Below are 19,579 nucleotides of genomic sequence, written 5' to 3' on the forward strand. Positions count from 1 at the left end.
TTTTCCATGTTTCCCAGACATGTTAACTAGAGCATCTGAAATGTCCTCGCTTACCATGCCTGTCAAAGTTTTAGGCCCTCTGATCAGTACCGATAACCAACAATCAGTCACCGACGCACATAATTGTTGCATCTGGTACACAGGCTCAAGATGGAAAGTGGCTCCTTGGTATTGCCCAGAGCTAAGAAAACACACTAGATGTCAGGGAACAATCTAGGGATTGTGATTCTGCCTCAGAAATAATTGAACTGGTCCTTTAAGTGGCGAGATTTCCTGCTCCAAAGCATGCTCAGTTGAAAAGTGATCATTTTCAGAGACTATACTGAACATTTTACAAAAGAGACTCTCTGGTGTACCTCCATGCTAACATCTTTGTCACTTACTGTAAAGTTGGCAACTTTAGTGTCGACTCTGGTGACTTTGCCGAGTGTTGGTAACCTTGCCTGTTAAACTCACTCATGCTACTTGGGCAATCCCAGTGCCTGCTGCATCTTACCTGTTGGCTATGTTCCTGGCTTTCCTCATCATTTATGAAATGGTCCAGATTCAAGGAATGATCGTAGAGGTGGAGGAATTGTGCCCAGACTGCTTATTCTAAAATTGTTCTGGTTCTCCAGAAGCCTAAACTGTTTCCGGCTTCATATGCTGATCTCCTTCATTCAGGTGATGCTTTCCAGCAGGGCTTGGATTAGGGCCATCTTTAGGGCTGATCTAATCTGTGTAGGCCTCTTATGGCCTATGGGTACGACCTTTTGACCACGTGTTTTTTTGTGGCCGTGGCCCATAACCCAAACCACCTTACTGACCCTCTGTGAGTCCTTAAAAAAACACATTCCGGATTACTTGATCTCCACTCCCTACAGTTCAGCAACAGGATGTTCGATTTTCAGAATGCAGGAGTCTTTTCTGCTGCTCAGTGGTTCAATATAGTTTGTTTTACCGTAGGTATTGACTACCACCATTATTCTGGCAGTGCATCCACTTATATATAATGCTCAAATTGCACCCCTTGGTCTGCCTAAGTTCACTTTCCTCATATTAGCAGGAAAGTATGTGCCTGATCAACTTCAGAATGGATAATTCCGCGTAGAAAATCTGACCTCAAGATTGGCACCCCAAATCATTCATGCTCTTGAAAGAAACCTTTGGCCCAGGAAGGACGTATAAGGATTTGCTTTTTTTTGGGTGGTAGTGGGATTATTCAGTCTGGTAATTGTCATTGTTAGCTCTTGGGCCAACAATATGTAAAAGATATGTTGTGATTTGAGATCTAATTTAAGAAGGGAGACAATCCTGTTCAAGTTTGGCAACCAAGTGTGCCCTTAACTTACAAAAGGGTGACACAAATACTATGACAAATGTAACTTCTGGGTATTTCAAACAAGTTATTTCCTAAAACTCTTATCTAAATGTACATCATTCACTGCTTTAACGTCAGACTAGACTCCTATTCAGAATCCTAGTAGCCGCATTCTAGGGAAATCTGTGGGGCTTAAAGTGGGATTTGTTCATGCCTGTTTAATCTGCATTGTGTATTCTGATATTAGTAATTTAACATTTGGTGACATACGCGGACATTGCTGACCTTGATCAGAATTTGATTGTAGAGCAGAGTTTTATGTTACCATTTTATAGATATACTTTAGTCATTAGATTGACTTTAAAACAAGGATCTTGTATTTTATAAGCAACAGGGTTGTTTAAACGTTGTATAAATAAAACGTGAGAGGGCTGTTGCTGCCCATTACATTTGGTAAAGTATTCTGCTGGAAAATGCTGGTGTAGGTTAGATGGAGTTAGTATATTCAAAGTGTAATCCAATTACCTTCAGTAAAACATATGTGGATATACATTTACACTCCCAATTATATCCAGAGGACATAGCATATAACAATTATGCTGGTGGTTTGTTTAGGGTTGCAATTTGTGACTTTCCATGCATAAGGATTCTTTAGAGTAAATGTAGTTAAACCAGCTTTAATATTAAATCAAGTACATCTCATTCAAAACTTTTGCCTGGAGCCAAGTTGTGCAAGTTTAGAAATGCTGTATTTCTTAATGTTTTAGCTGAAGTACAAACCAGCCATGCTAGCCTCAAGACTGTCATAGGTTTTTGTGGCCTATTAATTTCTAAGTGATCTATATAAATCCTCTAATTATCACCAGTTCATTCAAAATTCTGAATGTGGTGTGGATTATTAGATGTTGGCTGAAGTCTGGAGTGTCACAGCTGGATGTAGGATTTTGTCGATCCCTTTGTGGACATTGTGGGCATTATTGGATGGGCGCAGCAACAAGAAGCCACTAAATTTGGTTGCATATAAATACCTTTCTGTAGCTTGTACACTGTTCCAAGTTAGTGCTTTGAAAATGGCACAAAAAGGTGTATTTTATCAGGACAATACTTTAAAGGCTTATGGCTATCTAAAAACGCTTATTAATATACTAATTATTATTAATACTTTCATTGCCAGTGATATTTGTTGATAGTGACCTACTGCTATGGAAAAAAAGATTGAGCACTTCTCACAATATTTTTATAACACTACTCTCCAAATAAATGGTCAAATAAAATAATATGGAAGACAACTTTGGATTTATGCATGAAAAGTGAATAATTAAATGTTTGTTCATAATTCTGGGATTCTGCTTTAAAACTGTTTTTTTGAGGGGGATTATGTACCATAGCTAAAATTGTAGTCAGCAAAATTAGTAGCGTAATGATGTGCTATATCTGTATGCCTTGTTTTTATTGTAACATTTTTTTCTTAATTCAGTTTAAAATCATTTACAGCATGGTTTAAAAACAAAACTTAAAAAAAGCATTGATAAATAGGACTAGATGAAAGAAAGACCTGCTGCCTATCTCACCAGCCACTTCTACTGTGCAGCCAGATAGTAAATCTCCAAATCCAGGTAACCAATACGCTGTTCTGTGAAGGAAGCTGAAGTTTGCCCATTGCCTCTTTGTGTTGTTTGGATCCGTATATTAGAGCCATGAGAATCGTACTGATTTCAAGAAACCAGCTTCCTTGAATCTCTATGGGCAGTGTTGCTGAATAGTATGGAAGTGGGGGAAGCTCCACCATCTTGGCCGCAACAGTCCTGCCCAAAACAGACAGCGGTAGCAAACTGCCAAAACTGTGTGCTCGGCCTCATAGCCCCCACTGCTGGGCATACATTTCTGTCCATTAAATCCTATCTATTGTGATATAGCTGCCCCATATACTTGCTGGGCTATTGGATAAACATTTGACTTGCCCCAGTTCACTTTCAACCTATATTTCCTCAAACCTATCCAGTGCACTCCTATCTCTCTCGGTGTTCCTCTCAATATTACACAGGTATAGTAACATATTATTTGGATATAACAAGATGTAATGCATTATGGATGCAATCATTATGACTCCTGTAAGTCTCCACTTCCCAATGTGTGAGCTAGCAGTCCAGTGATAGTAGTAAATGATAGGGGTGACAAAGGACATCTTTGTCTCGTCCCCCTCTCCACCTTGCAAGTCACTGAGATGATGGGACTTGTGCAGGCACTTGCTAACGGAGTCTGTATGAAGTATTTGGTCCAGTTTATGAATCCCTATCTTGGGGCCATTTTATCATTAACTTCTAACATTTCTAGAAGAACAACTGAGGCGATGTAATCAGGGTGAACATATTCTTGTTTCAGGGGACTTTAATTGTACTTTCGAGCCCCTGGCAGCTGAGGATATCCTTGATACAGCTGATGATATTAAGAGGGGTATACCCGCACTCTCGATCAAACCGATCAAGAGATGGACGCAGCGGGCTTTACAGATGAATATGCTTGCCCTGGAATTTGGCCTGCGGTCAGTAAATGGCAGGACTCCCTCTGACCCGCTTGGGGCGTGTACATATAATAGGATAAACCACTCAACGAGGATTGACAATATTCTCCTTGACTTAAACCTTTGGAGCTTTATGAAGGATATGGAAGTACGCCCAACAACTGACAGTGACCAGAATGCCCTTTCCCTGAGCCTCCACCCCCTGTGGCAGGGAGCCGATGAACCTGTACATGCATCAGCACTAATAGCAATCAAAGAAGTTTGCCCATCTAATTGTGACAGGCCCTTAAAATGGTGCAAAGTTGCCATGGATGGGGGGGGCGTGACCAGCAGCATGGCCGGGAGGGAAGTGCCTCACCAGAGCTCCCGCCGTGCTGCCACAGAATCAGACTTTAAAATAATACCCCAGGGCACCCGACCCATGAATCGGGAGCAGCAACTTCTCCAGAGCCAGCAGGACTGATCGCCTTGCAGAGAAGTGATCGGGTCATTGAGTTATTTCGACTTTGGCTGGAAGACCGTGAAACACTCCTTCGCAGACAAAATGGCGGCCACGGCGCCCGAGCCCTGATCAACGGGCGGGGGGGCGCTAGCACACACCGGAGGCCGAGAGGAGCCTGCAGACCGCAGAAAGCGCCTGTGCTCGGGGCGAGGCGGTGAGTTCAAGGGCCCGTGGGAGTGATCGCGGCACAGCGGGACCGGCCGCCCTTTACCAAGATGGCGGCCGCGGAGCCCGAGCCTGATCAACGGGCGGCAGGCTGCTAGCTTGCACCGGAGGCCGAGAGGAGTCTGCAGCCCGCAGAAAGCGCCCGTACTCGGAGCGAGGCTGTGAATTCGAGGGCACGGTGGGAGCGATCGCGGCACATCGAGATCAGCCGCCCTTTCCCAATATGGGGGGCGGAGTGAAGGGGGACTGGTGAAACGGTCCCGGAGATCCTTCAGCACCGACCCGGAGGCAGGAGAGCAAGAATCGGGAGAATACGGAGGGGTATTCGGGTGGGCGGTGAGTGGTGGGGGGTTCGGCGCCACCAAGACATCTGGGCGCCCCCCTGCACCTCTCAAGCAGGTCCGGAGCACTGTGCAAACATAGCGGGCGGAGCCACGAGGTAGTGCTGGTGAGGGATCTGGCCAACCCCGCCGCAGCCACAGAATCTTCGGTGGCGGACCCTCCCCCTCCGAGGGCACCCTTTTGAGCTCCAGGGCCTGGTCTGGGGCCTCCGGTCTGGGGGTAGCCATCAGCGCTGCATTCGGGACTTGCCCAGCCCCTTGGGGATATCGGCCCGGGCTAGGAGGCCTGCGTTGGGGTGCCTCTTCAATCTGGTTTTCCCCGGGGGAGACAGCGTTCGTCCCTGAACAGAAGCGGGGGTGAGCTGCGGAGGCTGGAGGGGCCCAGGACTTACTACCCTTACCACCAGCACACGAAGAAAGGGTCGGCACGTCGCAAGACACCCAGGGGATAGGAGACTCTCGGGCAGAGGGGGGATAACCCCGAAGAAGCGGCCCGCCATGGGCAAGAGGTACGCTCCCCAAAACACAGAAACAGGGACCCATGGATAACTTTGCGGCGCCAAGACACCTGATGGAGTCTCTACCGGTGACACCTGGGGCACGGACCGACACGGCCCTGCTGATGGAGGCCATCCAGGCTTCCAGGACGGATATCCAGGAGTCCCGAGCGGCATTGGAGGTCAAATTCGGGGAAGTGGGCTCTGAAGTGTCATTGCTCCGACAAGATTTCAGCAAACTGTCCGACAGGGTGACGGCGACCGAAACGAGGATTGTCGAGAATGAGGATTCAATCTCCACCTTGAAAAAAGACATGGCGGAGCTGCAAGCATCCCACCATCAGCTGATGTGGAAGGTGGACGACGCCGAAAACAGGGCAAGACGCAAAAATCTGCGCTTTGTGGGTCTCAGAGAAGGAATCGAAGGGACGAGCATGACGTCGTTCCTCCGCACTTGGCTGACAAAGACTTTCCCGGATGCGCAGTTCTCCCCCTGCTTCATTATCGAAAGAGCGCATAGGGCCCTTCTGGCAAAACCGCCTGAAGGGGCGAGACGAAGGCCGGTTATCGCCCGCTTCCTAAACTTCGCTGATAGAGACTTGATCCTGAGAGAGGCCAGGAAACTGGGGGAGATCCAACTGGAAAACACTACCATGATTTTCCCAGATTATAGCCAAGAGGTACAGAAGCAACGCCGCTCATTCGATGCAGTGAAGGCGAAACTAAGAACACTAAATATCTCATACATGCTCCTCTTCCATGCTAAACTCAAGGTACTATACAAGGACAAGTCGGTATTCTTCACGCACCCAGACGAAACATGGCAGTGGCTTGAAGAGCGTCCTATCCTTAGCAGTAGAGAGACTGCCGGGAGAGAAGAGTTGGACAGATCAGTAAGGCAAAGATCTCATTGGGAACTGGCAAAGCCACAGAGGCGGACGTCACGATGGGTGAAGAAACAGACCCCGGCAACTCCATATCGGGACCAGGGATCAGGGGACACGCGGCGCGGGAGATCGTCATCACCAGGGTACAAATCCGTGGCAGGATTGAGATTCAGTTGTCTCCAAAATGATATCCGCTCAGAGGGCGACGAATAGGAGGACTTGGGGAGCCGTGCATCTGGAGGAGAGGAAGAGGGGAGAGGCCGGGCTCGGTACACCCGCTGGTAGAGGTGATCCGACATCTGGAACATGATTCCTCAGGGCAGACCAGCACCTCAGTAATGGACACGCAAGACTCCCGATCGTGAACGATGGTGCACCTGGACAATGGGGATTGCAGCACGACATAGGGAAGCACGCAAGTTGACACACCCTCTTTGTTGTTTTCGTTTTTACTGTTGTTGACTGTGAAGGGGAGGGATGTGTGGGTGGGCGACAGGCCTACTCCTGCGGATGGTCCTGTCTTGTGTCAGGATGCGACTGGATGGGGAGGGAGGTGGGGTGTGGGGTGGGGGACGGCTTTTAAGTTGACTCAGGTTGGGGTTCTAGTGGGGAATGGGGGGACAGTTGGGACAGGGCAGCAGCATACTTTGATCACCAAAAAGGTAGGCTAGAGACTAACCCTTTACAGATGCAGCATAGCAGTCGGGAAGACGCAGGGAAACATGCTGAGACTCAACACAACCCTCATACACAGGGTATTGCCCTCGTACGAATAGTGGAGTATCAGCCCTCAAAACAATACCTGGGTCTCCAATGACACACACTCTAGACACAGCAAGCTTGGGGGATAGGGGAGTTAGCATCCTGTCTTGGAATGTCAATTGACTAGGAGCTAAGATTAAGAGAGGGCTTGTGAATGCCTACATCAAGAGTAGACCCAGACATCACTCTCTTGCAAGAAACCCATCTCAAAGGAACACAGTGTGCTTTCATTGCAAGGGGTCGCTATAGAGTTCTGGCTCATGCAGGGTACACGTCGGACTCCAGAGGGGTGGCGGTTTTCATCAAAAAGACCTCACCATTTCATATAACTCGAACTTGTGTGGATCCACTGGGAACATACGTAGGGGTGCAGGGATCATGGAATCGGAGCATCTACACAATAATCTCAGTGTATGCCCCACCCAAACTACAGGCACGAACACTTAAGGCTATAGCCACTATTCTGCTAGACACAGCGGACATGATCCAAGTGGTGGGGGGAGACTTTAATGATGTCATGGAGGTACAACGAGACCGGTCAGGGGCTACGGGTAGAGGGGAGAACCAGACCGCGCTGTCGCGCAAGATGCACAATTTAGGACTTCTGGATATATGGAGGTAGCTCCACCTACCCAAACAGCTTACTCTTATTACTCAGGGGCACATAAGGTGTTCTCGAGACTAGATTATATCTTCATGTCCAGACAATACTTGAGGGATACTGATACTGCGGAATATAATGCCAGAGGTGTGTCTGACCACTCGCCTTTGTTCGTGAGAGTGGGAGGACGTCGGGGCGGGATGGATACCTCCTGGCGCCTTGCGGCCTGGGACCTGCAAAACGCAGCTATAGTCAGTGGCCTTAGAGCTGACATCAAGGTCTACGTGGCCGAGAACGAGGGTACGGTGGACTCCGGGGTCACATTCTGGGAAGCCCTAAAACCGGTCTTAAGAGACAGAATACGAGGCAGGCTGAGGGAGGAAAGGTGTAATAGCCATGCCGACGTCACTGCTGTGGAACAAACGGTACTAGAATTGGAAAGGGAGTACCAACGCGCGAGGAACTCAGAAACCCTTAGACGGTTGTTAGACGCCCAGAGGCGGTGCAGAGAGCTGGTAACTAATGAGGCGAAGACGCAGTCCCTTGCCACCCTCCACCGTCTTTACGACGTGGGTGACAAGTCCGGCAAGCTACTGGCGTGACTTAGTAAAAAGGAGAGAGCGGCGAGATGGGTGGACACTACTAGAAACAGTGAGGGGGTGCTAGTCTGTGCAGATGTGGAGATAACCAATGTTTTCGCCACTCACTATGAAGGTTTCTATGCAGCGCAGGCCTTTGGGACAAGCGACGAGGCATTGAGCTACAGGTCTCGGACAGACTTTCCGGTGCTGTCTCCGGAAGCTCTCGTGGGCCTAGAGGCGGACATCTCCACAGATGACCTGATGATGTGAAGGGCAGTATAAATATTGTGAAATACAATTGTGTGAAAATAATGCGATTACATTTAAAATAAAGTAAAATTTAAATTAAACTGTGGAATCCCTATTCATTAAAAAAAGTATATTGAGATTGATAATTTAAGCAGTACAAGTGTTTAAGAATAAGACTTCAATTCTGCTCCAGCTAGATACAGAGACTAACCACAGAGAAAGGCTCCAGTTGAGCCACAAGCAAATTGTTCAGAACGAAGTTAATCTTGGCAAATTGGGAATCCAGTCTTTTTCTGGCTTAAATGCTAATTTCACAACTTTCCCTTGGATTCAGTCACAATAATGGACACCTTTTACCTGGGGGATAAGCATTTTGGTATCAACACCTTTCCTGATTGAGGAGTCGACTCTAAATCAAGTCTAAACCCTAGGGAACATCGGTTTACACGCAGAGCTTTCCAAACTGTGTCGCGACACTCCACTGTGTCGCTTGCCATGTGTGGGTGTGTTGCGATTGAGTCTGTCCTTGTTTTTTTTTGTTTTGTATTATTTAAAATGACGACAACGAGACTAATCATGCAGAACGGTACTGCGCCACATGGTGTATGGAGGTCAGAGGCGCAGCCAGAGTCAAGTTTCAAACAAAAGGCAGAGTGGAGCTGCAGGGGCTCTAAGCAGGGGGGGACGACTACATCAAAGCATCATGACATGAAGCCATTTGAGTCCAAGTGGCATTGCGCCCCTGATGGAGGTGTGAGCATGATCAGCCGTCGCCTGCCATACCACAGGGCACGTTGCTAAGAGGGAAGAGCACTGCTGCTGTAGAGATCCGTGGCCTGGGCTGCAGGAGTGAGGCACAGAACGGGAGCTATGGAGGAGACCCACCTAAGAGAGCCCTGTAAACTGCGGTACCTAATTTCTGCACCACCGGAGCTGCGACGAACTGCGGGTCTGACTTTTATAAAATTGCAGCGTGTTCAGTGCTATGCATGGGGCGGCCCTGAACAGTGGAGATACAGGGGCGGTGCAGCCTAGCACAGTCGGCACGTGAGTGACCAGCGCTCTGCCAAAGAGACTGATGAGGTAGTTTGTGAATATTGTCCATGCAGTGTGGAGTTGGGAAAAAGTTAAGCACTCAGCCCAAATGTGGGACTAACATGTAAGGGAGTAGTCAAGTGGTACATGAGTGTTTCGTTGTTTGCATATTTCTGCCTCAGTATATGTTTCTGTGTTTGTTGGTAGTCATGTGGGTGCCCCATGTTACTAGAACACTACAGGCCTTTTAGTCCAAACTGTTGTGGTGCTGCTGACTATAGGTTTACCAATATGGAGAATTGGCGAATGTACTTCAAAGAAAAGTAGGCATTTCTTCAACACAAATTTGGCTCTAGTTGCCCTCCTGACTGTTAGCAACAGTAAACCCACCTTATGCTGTCTGGCACATGGCTAGATGTTGAGCACCCAGACTTCCTGTGATTTGTGGGATAGTAGGAAGCGTTGGCAAAATGGTTAGCTCAACAGACAACAAGAATCATTATTGTCACCACTTAGCTCTCAACACCCTTATCACACATGTTGGTATTACTTTACCAACATTCAGTAGTTAACTTATGGGTAATTTACCAGGGCTGTTCCATTTTCGTGTTAATTCCAAGATTCTACACAGCTGAAAGCTAAAAATAAAGCCATTTTGGTCTGTAAATAGTGACAGGCTCCTGTTTAAAATAGGAGTATTTGTATAGCCATAGATGCAATACCCCTCTGCAAATTTAAATTACATCTATCCTAAACTTCGCATCTATCCCAAAATAACTGTTTGTCAGTTCCCAGAGCGAGGTTACTATTTAGTTAATGGGGAGTAAAAGCACAAGAACGGAACACCACATTTTCCAGATCGTGTTCTGATTAAAGACATGCAGGCGGCTATTATGCTTCCTTGCTTTGTTCTTGCTGTTTCTGTTTTAACTTATAACAAGAAAGCATAGCAGGAGCCTCCTGTCTTGTCATAAAATTTAAAGCAGGGTTCAACACTCCTCCCCCCCCATCAAGTTAGTGAATCGCCTTTCATCCTATTTATTGGCTTAGCATTGGCACAAAGAAATGGGTTTGCATACATATTCTTTGACACAACAATGACCCGGCATAATGATGTATGGACGCATGTGAGTCACCACGCATGTGCCAATATACTGCATGAAGTGGACACCATTTTGTTTATTTTATTTTTTATTACCATGCATGCATGGCAGGTGCCAGTTGTGGAACAATAAATGTATAAATACAAATAATATTTGCATTCAAAAGCACAATTTAAAGAAAGCCTGACCCAAAAATTAAAAATAAACATTTTTAAAAAAAACGACCACAATAGTTGTAAATCTTTTACACATACTTTCAATGAGACACTCATTGCATCCCTATCTGTATCTACCCCTTTGCTTGCCAAATTTCTTTAGACCCAATGTATGTGTGTTCTCACAAATCATATATTTAAAAAAAATACCAATGAAAGGTTTTCGTGAGATGTTGCGTCCCCATACATTTCGTGATTTGCTAGTGAAACTGAATTACTGTGTCACGAACAGATGCGTGTCTAAAAAGTGTATCCCCAACATGGAAAGCTGTGGTTTACAGTATGGTTGTCATCCAGAACACCTTTAACATTTATGCATGGTAAGTGTAACCATGTCATTAATAGACTGATCCCTATCCAGCTACCATGCTGTCTGCTCAAAGAGCAATTCCCTCTTTCATTTTAGAAGGCTTTCAACTGCCTCTTTTGAAATGTCTTAAATTTAGAACCAGATATTGGAAAGTCATCCAGTGACTCTTCTGCAAGGTCAGAAAGAAACTGATGTGATGGTTGCCCGCTTAAGTCATACTTATTTCTGATTTTGTGCCTGATTACGATCCCTCGACGTAAAGATTTCTCTTCGTCCATCCCAATCAGTTGTTGGCTCAGGCCCGTAAGAAAACTACAAGCAGTCCCTCTTGTTTTCTTCGTAGGTGAGACTTTCTGCTCACAAGATAATCTGCTAGGGAAATTCAGTCCCTATAGACATCGACTGATGGATGTTAACCTCCAACCCCACAGCTTGTTGTTCCTTCTGTCCTTTGCTATTGTGTACTAGCGTTGTGACAGACACTTCTCTTTGGGCCTAGGACTGCATCTGGAGAGATGATGGTGCAGGGTCATTGATCCCTGTCAGGAAAATCAATGAAAATGAATGTGATGAAGTTGAGGGTCGTTTACCAAAGACTGAAGGTGTACCTTTGTTTTTGCAGGTTCTCCAGTATTGTATCCTTCATAGATTCATATGCTTCAATCTAACCCGTCGTCATGGTGGAAGTCCCATGGTAACAGTAATTAAAAGGCAGTGCTAATGTATAAGCATTAGGAATCACATTGAGAACAATAGACATTGCTATTGTTAATGCATCCAAGCTTCAGAGTAGAGACCCTGAAGCACAAATCCTCTGCAGAGCCATCATACCTCAGATTTTTTTTTACCGCACTTCGTGTGTTAGGGAGTTTCCCTGAGCTCCGCTCAGTGTTGTTCTTTTTTCAACTTTTGACCTGTTACCTGTCAACAGTTCAAGTTATTCAAGAGGCTGGGGAGCTCATTTGCAGGCCTGAAAATGGTTTGCGCAGGAGACATTTTCACACACAATTCTTCTGGAATTGAAAACGGTCTTCCTGGACCTCCACTCTTGTCTTTCAAGGCTCCACAACTCCTTGGTATTGGTAGGAAAAGATGACACCACAACAGTGTCCTACCTAACCAAACAGGAAGGAACAAGGTCTGTGAGCTCAAACGCAGCAAATCTGGTAATGGTTGCTGGTTCACATCATCACTTTGAAAGTGGAATGTGTTCCAGGAGTACAGAACGAATGGGCTGATTCATTAAGCAGAACAGACAAACAGTTCCACAAGCCGCAACTGAACCAGTGGCAGTTACTACAAGTGCAGGTACTCAAGACCTGGAGCTTTTTGCCACTGTTCAGAATCAAAAATGCACAATGTACGTCAACATGTTCCCACAGAGATGGTCTTGGGAAAATGCATTCCAGCTGCCTTGGAGTGGAATGTGTGCCTATGCTTTCCCTCCATTGCATGAGTCATTTGAAAATGACACCTGAACTGTACTGGGTCATATTACAAACTAACCCTAAGTTCATTCCGCAGGTGCCAATATAGTTTCATCTTAATAAACTTATTGTTTTACCAACATTCTTCAGTAAACCAGCAGCAGAGAGATCATTACATTCTCTTGATGTCAGACGATGTCTGCGGTTTTACCTGAATAGAACCAAGACGTTCAGGAAATCTGATCAAATCCTGATTTCTTTTGCTCCACCGAGAAAGGGGCAGGCTTTGTCACAGGCCGATATTGCTCGTTGGGTTTCTGCAACCATCAAGAGAAATCGGGAAGACCATTGACTGCGAAAGTGAACGCACAATATACAAGAAAGGTAAGGTTACTGCTTCTTCATCCCTGTTTGCAGGCATATCATTGCCAGACATCTGCAGGCCTGCGACGTGGGCTAATGCCCACACCTTCACAAAGCATTATTGCCTGGATTACGTAAAAAAAGGCAAATGCCGCAGTTCGGCAGGTGGTGTTAGTCACCTGTCCTCTTTAAGGTACATATATTTTGGTTAAATTCAAATACCATATTTAAAATGGTTTCTCGCATAGGTTTATCCAAGTTCTGTTATGCAATATTTTTTTCACAACTCTATGGTTTCTTTATGCTGGTGGTATTAATCTTCAGTTTTTTTTTGTTTTGTTTTTCCTTCATGGTGGTATTTTTTTACCTTACCCACCGCCATTTCTTGTTGGTACTGCTTACTAGTCTGATTCAAGCATGTGAATCTATGAAAGATGTAATACTAGAGAAAAACAAGTTATTTACCTGTACACTCTGGTTCTCCAGTATTGATATCTTTTATAGATTCACATGCAGCACTCCCTCCTATCGCGTTGAGGCTCGCCATTTTAATACCTCTTATTTTCCTTATTTTTTACTTGTGCTCAAAATTTGAGGTATGATGCCCCTGCAGGGCGCAAGTGCTTCAGACTCTCTATTCTGGTTGAAGTTTGGATGCATTAAAACAATGTGAATTAGCTAACAATGTCTGTTGTGCCCAATGTGATGCGTAATGCTAATGTATTAGCACTGCTTTTTTATTACTGTTACCGTGGAACTCACCATGATGACAAGGAAGATTCAAGCATTTGAATCTCTGAAAGATATCAATACTGGAGTACCGCAGTGTACAGGTAAGTAACTTTTTTTATTTATCAACAGCACTACTGTTGTAAACTGCTTCAACAGAGCAGTCAGAATGAGTACCTGGACTCTGGTAGGCGAGCTTGCACTTAAGTTAGTGAACTCTGAAATGGGTTATTTTCCTGGTGGCAATTCACTTGGTGGGCATGAGGGTGAACATGAATGCCTTGATTTTACCATCTCTGAAGATTCATAAATGGTAGCTGCACCCTTTTAATGGTACTTTTCTACCTCGTGGAGCTTCCCAACATCAACCATTGTGCCACAGCTCTAAACAGGAAAAGCCTTCTTTTCTGTGCCTTGTGGTTGCCTTCATGTGGTTCTATGTGTTGACAATTCATACTGAGCTGGCAACATGACCAGTTTTAAGCATATCTTCAAATTGTGCTACTCTGAATCTTGCAGAAAGTAAAGGAAGATGGCTCTCATTGCCCTTGATTGGTATGAGAAAGATTTGGTACGCCAGTCTGTTCATATTACTTATGCAGATGTGGATAATGAGATGTGCCAATTATGAAGATATCAGCTTTTCCGGCCCAAAAAAGTCCCAACATTTATTTTTCCAGAACATTGGATTGAGTTAGTCTTGGTGCCAGTCTAAAGACTTGAGACTTTAACACCTTTAAGACCCTCGTCTATCTGTATTTCCGCTTTTCCTCATTGATCAGACATTGGTGGCTTCTGCCATGCTTTCTTATGCTGTTATTTTATTTTTTGAGTTCTTGCCTGACCACCCTTCTTCAGATAATCAGTTTGTTTGTTTTTCTTGAAAGGTTGTCTATGTATGTGCCTGGCTCACCTTTTGTTGTTTCACAGTGGGAGTTCTGACTTTCTTCATGGTATCAGCAATTCAGACGCATGCGTTGTTCTATTTGTCTCTTGAGCTTCTTTACTGTTTCTGTGGTGGCCATTTTGCCCTGCAAGGTCAAAGATTGGTATACTCTGGCTAGCCACCTATGCCTGTATTCTACCCAGACAGGCTGATCCTTCATGTTTGCTCTGCTTTTCTGCCACATTTGTCAGTCTATCACACTTGCATCTTTCTTGCCCCCCTCCCCCTGGTCATCCTTCCTTACATGAAGAGCAGTTCCACAGGTTAGACAGTAGGTGAGCTGCCTCTTGATTATGTTAACTGGGTGAAATCAGAGGAGATTGTCAGTTTTTCAATGTTTTTTCTGGGGCTAAGGGAGGCAAAGCTGGTACCTAGCGTCTATTTTGCAATGCCGGTCTTTGCATTAAGCTGTTTCACCTCTTGGCCAGTAACTATCTTCCTTTTGACATTCATGCCTATTGCATGATGGCTATAGTGGCTTTTTAGACCCTGACTAGGGGCATCGCCGTAGCTGATGCTTTCAGTGGTTAGTTGATTTATATTCTATCATTTTCAGTATCTTTCAATTCCCCTCTACACTTCTCAGTTGAGCGTTGAAAAATAAGTAACTGACGACCGTGTCAGGTGGTCCCATATGTAGGTCAGAGTTATCACTTCGAGTACAGGCGCTGGAGAGCTCTTTGCAGAGGAACAAAGACAAAGCTAGTAGGTCTTGCCTATGTGAGAGCTATTGGCTTTCCCAATGTCTTTTAGCCATGTTGTACAGCAGCTTGGCTGCTGTTTAGCATGGCTAAATGTTAGTGGTGTGCCATACAGCGCCATAGAGGAGACTGCATTAGTGACATGGCATAGAGTGAAGCAGGGTGTAGAGTTGTGTGAAGTGGCGTAGCGTAGTGCATACAGTTGAGTTGTAGCACAGTTGTGGCTGTAAGTAACTAAAGCATCAATAGAGGCAGCAGATGGTGTGAAAGAAACATAAATGAATAGTCGTATGCCTGTGTTACAAGTAGGAAAGCACATTGCACGTCCAGGAATAATCCCAAAATGCTTATTAAAAAAAAAAAAAAATTTGCAGAAATATGGTATGCTGTGGGCGGGTTGTAATCCCACTGAACTGTAAACCATTCAAGCAACACAGCACATGCACTGTATGTGTGAGACCTAAAAATTATTGGATCCAGTCGGCCCAGGAGTTATTCATAAGATGTGAAATCTGTTGGAAAATGTGGTATCCACCAGGAATACCACCAAAGGAATGAATCCTTCGATCAACATTGACAAAATCGTCTGGAATTGAACGAGGGGCCCATCCCCTTTTCATTTGTCACAAATTGTAATAGAATGCCCAGTCTCAAGCTACAGAATAGCAATTTCTACTTCTCTCCAAAGATAATAGAGAAACGTGCTATGTAAATAATGTGGTTGTGCTGATAGTTGATAACATGACGTTTTCTGGATATCTAATGTGGCTTTTGTTGTTGCCCTAGATATAGAGTATCTTTAAATAGTCCTTAGAAAAGTAACATGAAAAGTAGTTGCACTTCGTGTAGTTGGCAGTGGTGGATTTGCTGCATGGCACTATAAAATCTCTACCATACCGTCATAATGAGTCGAAGGTCTGTGCCCTGTCTATTTGCTAATGACTAGACTAGATTATTTAAAGTGAACAAATTGTAATCTGGTGTGGCAACTGCATCCAACATATTAAATTCCTGGCTATAGCAAAGAACCTAGGTCATATCTTGGGTCATCGTCCTATAGAGCAACACTTGGTTGTAGTAACTTTACCACATTTTATTAAGCCTCAGATATTTGGCAAGTGCTACTGTTTTTGGTTTTCCATGTCTCGGTGATCGCATGAAGTACGATTTGACGTGTCTGCGCAGTTTGAGAGTAAATATAATCCCAGACAAGCTGATGAACTAAACATCACAAATCTGTTAAAAATGTTTTTGTAGGGTCGAGGTAGACCATGACAAGCTACCATGACAAGCTAGTTTCTTTTTTTTTCTTTCTAATCCACTCTTGTCACCCACCCAGAGCCTGAGCAGACAGTTTTGTGGCTCCTCAAAAGGGAAAGAACAGATCCCGTGTTAGCAAAAGGTTGGAGTCAATGTTTTGTTTCCTAATGTGTATGCAATTAATCTTATCCATCTTCTTCTTCTCCCTCCTCTGACAGAAACGATCCCCGTCTCCTCCTCCACAGACTGGCAAGCCGCATTTGGGTTCGGCTCATCCAAACCGCAGGAGGACGAACTGGGATTTGATCCCTTCGATATCACCCGCAAAGCCTTAGCAGACCTGATTGAGAAGGAACTGTCAGTTCAAGACCAGCCCTCCCTCTCGCCCACATCTCTTCAGAACCCCTCTCCTCACACAACTGCCAAAGGCCCTGGCTCCGGCTACCTGCATCCCACTACACCCACCAACTCCCTCGGCGGCACGTTTTCTGTTTTGCCACAGCGGTTCCCACAGTTTCAGCACAGGGCGGGTTACAACTCGTTCAGCTTTCCAGGCCAGGCAGCCCGCTATCCTTGGATGTCTTTTCCTCGCAATAGCATCATGCACTTGAACCACACAGCAAATCCAACCTCAAATAGCAATTTCTTGGACTTAAATCTCGCGCAACAGCACAACACAGGCCTGGGAGGGATTCCTATAGCAGGTAGGTGAAAACAGGGTACTGCAAGAACCTGCAAACATTTTTAATTCCTTATTCCTTGCTTTCCACTTCTGTGACCCTGGTGCAGAGGTCAGAATGAGGTTTGTAGGGGTGAGAGCCTGAGGGAGGGTTTGTCATATGTGGACTTTTTTGTAATGCAAAGTGTTGATGGAGCACTTATGAATCTGGTTTAGCAGTGCCTTTTATTCAAAAGGTGACAGTAGCAGACTCTGCTTACAAGCATGGGTGCAGTACAAGTTAGACAGTCATTTTTGTGACTTAGAACTCAGTGTTTAAATATGGAAACTAAAGTGTTAAAAATTTGCTTACGGGGTCTCCCATTCTGCAAACTCACAACTGCAAATCACCTCTTAGTCCCCCTTTAGGTGAACCACCCAATTTATCCGTCTATATATTTACCAGTTAACACTTCAGAGAGAGCCCTAATGTCCTGATTGGAAACATGAGGTGTTTTGATCAAGAGGGACTCTACTTGATGATCTTTAACTCAGGAAAAAAAAGCTTATGTGAGCGTAGTCATTCTGTAACATGTATTTCACTTAATTCATTAATATGGTAGACCTTGCTTGAACGTTTTAAGTAACGTTTTTGTATTGGGATTCCTAAAAACTGGTTTACGCTAGTTGTTTCTTATGGATGCAAGAGAAAGGATCAGGGGTTTGAAAAGAGGAATAATTTTTGCTTTTGCATTTTTATTATCCTGATGTTTTATGCATTTTAGATTGCACGGACAAAACATTTAATGGTTTGAATAACCTTTTACGAGATGATGGTGATTCACAGTGAAGTGATTTGATGCTTCCTACATTTCAAATCTGTGTCTCTTCAGTGGATTTAAAATCAGACTACAGGATCCTAGGAACGTGTGAAAAATATTTAATTTTAGAAGTGGCCAGAAGATACGCAGCTTTGAGGCGTTGTAAATCCATCACTCACTGAGTGATATGTTAGTGAGTCACTGTGAAATGGTTCATTCAGGTAAAAGCTATTCTACTGTCGGTCCAGCAATGCAATATTTATAGTCTTGGATAATGAAAATGGTTTATGAAGTCAAACATTTTTAGCTCCTCTTACCTTGTCATCTAATGACTTCTGTTAAAATTAACTGTTTGGTGGATATCTTGTTTAAAGCTATTTTCTTACAGATGATAAATGAACTAAATCCTTGGGTACTCGTAAACATTTGCCCTGGGGCCACAAAGTGCCATCTGTGGTCTGTCCGAGAGCCGCACTGATTCCAGCAGTTTGGTGATGGGGGTCTGGGTGGGTCAGAGATTGTGTAAGGAGGTCTAAAACATGTTAAATGGGCAAGCTTTTATTTGCATGATAATAAATGCGTGCCCGTTTATTTAGTATGTTTTTCTGAATATTAGAGCTCAACAACTAAACACCAGCGCCTGCTGCTGTTTATCAAGGGGACGCATGTACAGGTCAAGAGGGCCGCAAGCGGCCCACGGGATGTACTTTGTGTATCGCTGATCTAAACTTTTTTAGCCACTTCTGTGTGTACCCTGCTCGTCATATAGTGCATTCCTACCAACATAAAGTGTCTTGAAATTATAAAAAATTATCATCCGACTTATTTATTAAGCTTATGGGTTCTTGAAAGTCAAGCAGAGTTTTTGACTGAGAAATCGAATGAAGTAGAGAATATTCTTTAAACAAAAGGAGGGAGTGGTTTGATAATTCGAGGCCTTGACAACTACTCGGAATTTAGGAAGGCCGTTAAAACTCACCTCTTCACTGCACCCTAGTCCAAATCTCTGTTTTTACCAACATGTGTCGGTTGCTCTGCGGTCAGCGCCAGGACGCCCCTTTGCTGGGGTAGCTGTTGCGCTATACAAGTTGCGATAACATAACCTCATGCAGTAATACACTTCTTAAATCTCAATATTCAGGAAAATGTGCTCCCTGTTGTTCGAACACTTGACTCAGTCTGGAGAATTAGTTACTTCGTTTCAGGTCCTTGAACACACTCCGGTTCCTGTGTATCCTGGTCCGCAGAACCTGGGTGGCGCTTCATGCTGGTGCAAGTTCAAGCACAACTTGAGCTAGAAAAGATTAAATGCAAAACTGCAGACCCCCATCTTTAAGGTAGTTCATGTCACATGTATGCAATAGGATGGCATGCTAAAAGGATGTGCCCAGTAGAAACCAAGCTTTTTTTTTAGTGGGAAGGATCAGAATCCTATGTAGACAATTAATAAATGTGTTCTTTCCACAGATGTAATCCTAACTAATTGAAGCCTTACTTAAGGCTTCAACATTTTTCTGCAGTCTTTTGAGAATCCAGGAACAAATATAACAAATTGGAATGATGAATGGCCATTGACTCAATTTCAACTCCAGTGCGCTGGCTTAA

The 19,579-nt window shown here is 44.6% G+C and overlaps 1 protein-coding gene across 7 annotated transcripts in view; it reads left to right on the plus strand.

The window, feature by feature from the left end:
• CNOT4 (CCR4-NOT transcription complex subunit 4) overlaps positions 1–19,579 on the plus strand; it is a 623,322-nt gene that overhangs the window by 429,218 nt on the left and 174,525 nt on the right. For 6 of the 7 annotated variants that reach the window (XM_086952989.1, XM_086952985.1, XM_086952984.1 and 3 more), the window contains exon 11: positions 16,714–17,199. The exons of the other annotated variant lie outside the window; for it this stretch is intronic. In XM_086952989.1, the coding sequence (XP_086809115.1) occupies positions 16,714–17,199 (486 nt within the window). The remainder of the gene's footprint in view (positions 1–16,713; positions 17,200–19,579) is intronic. 7 annotated transcript variants of the gene reach the window in all.

The sequence above is a fragment of the Lissotriton vulgaris genome, chromosome 1_2 (genome assembly GCF_964263255.1).
Source record: "Lissotriton vulgaris chromosome 1_2, aLisVul1.2, whole genome shotgun sequence".
Classification (NCBI taxonomy): Eukaryota; Metazoa; Chordata; class Amphibia; order Caudata; family Salamandridae; genus Lissotriton; species Lissotriton vulgaris.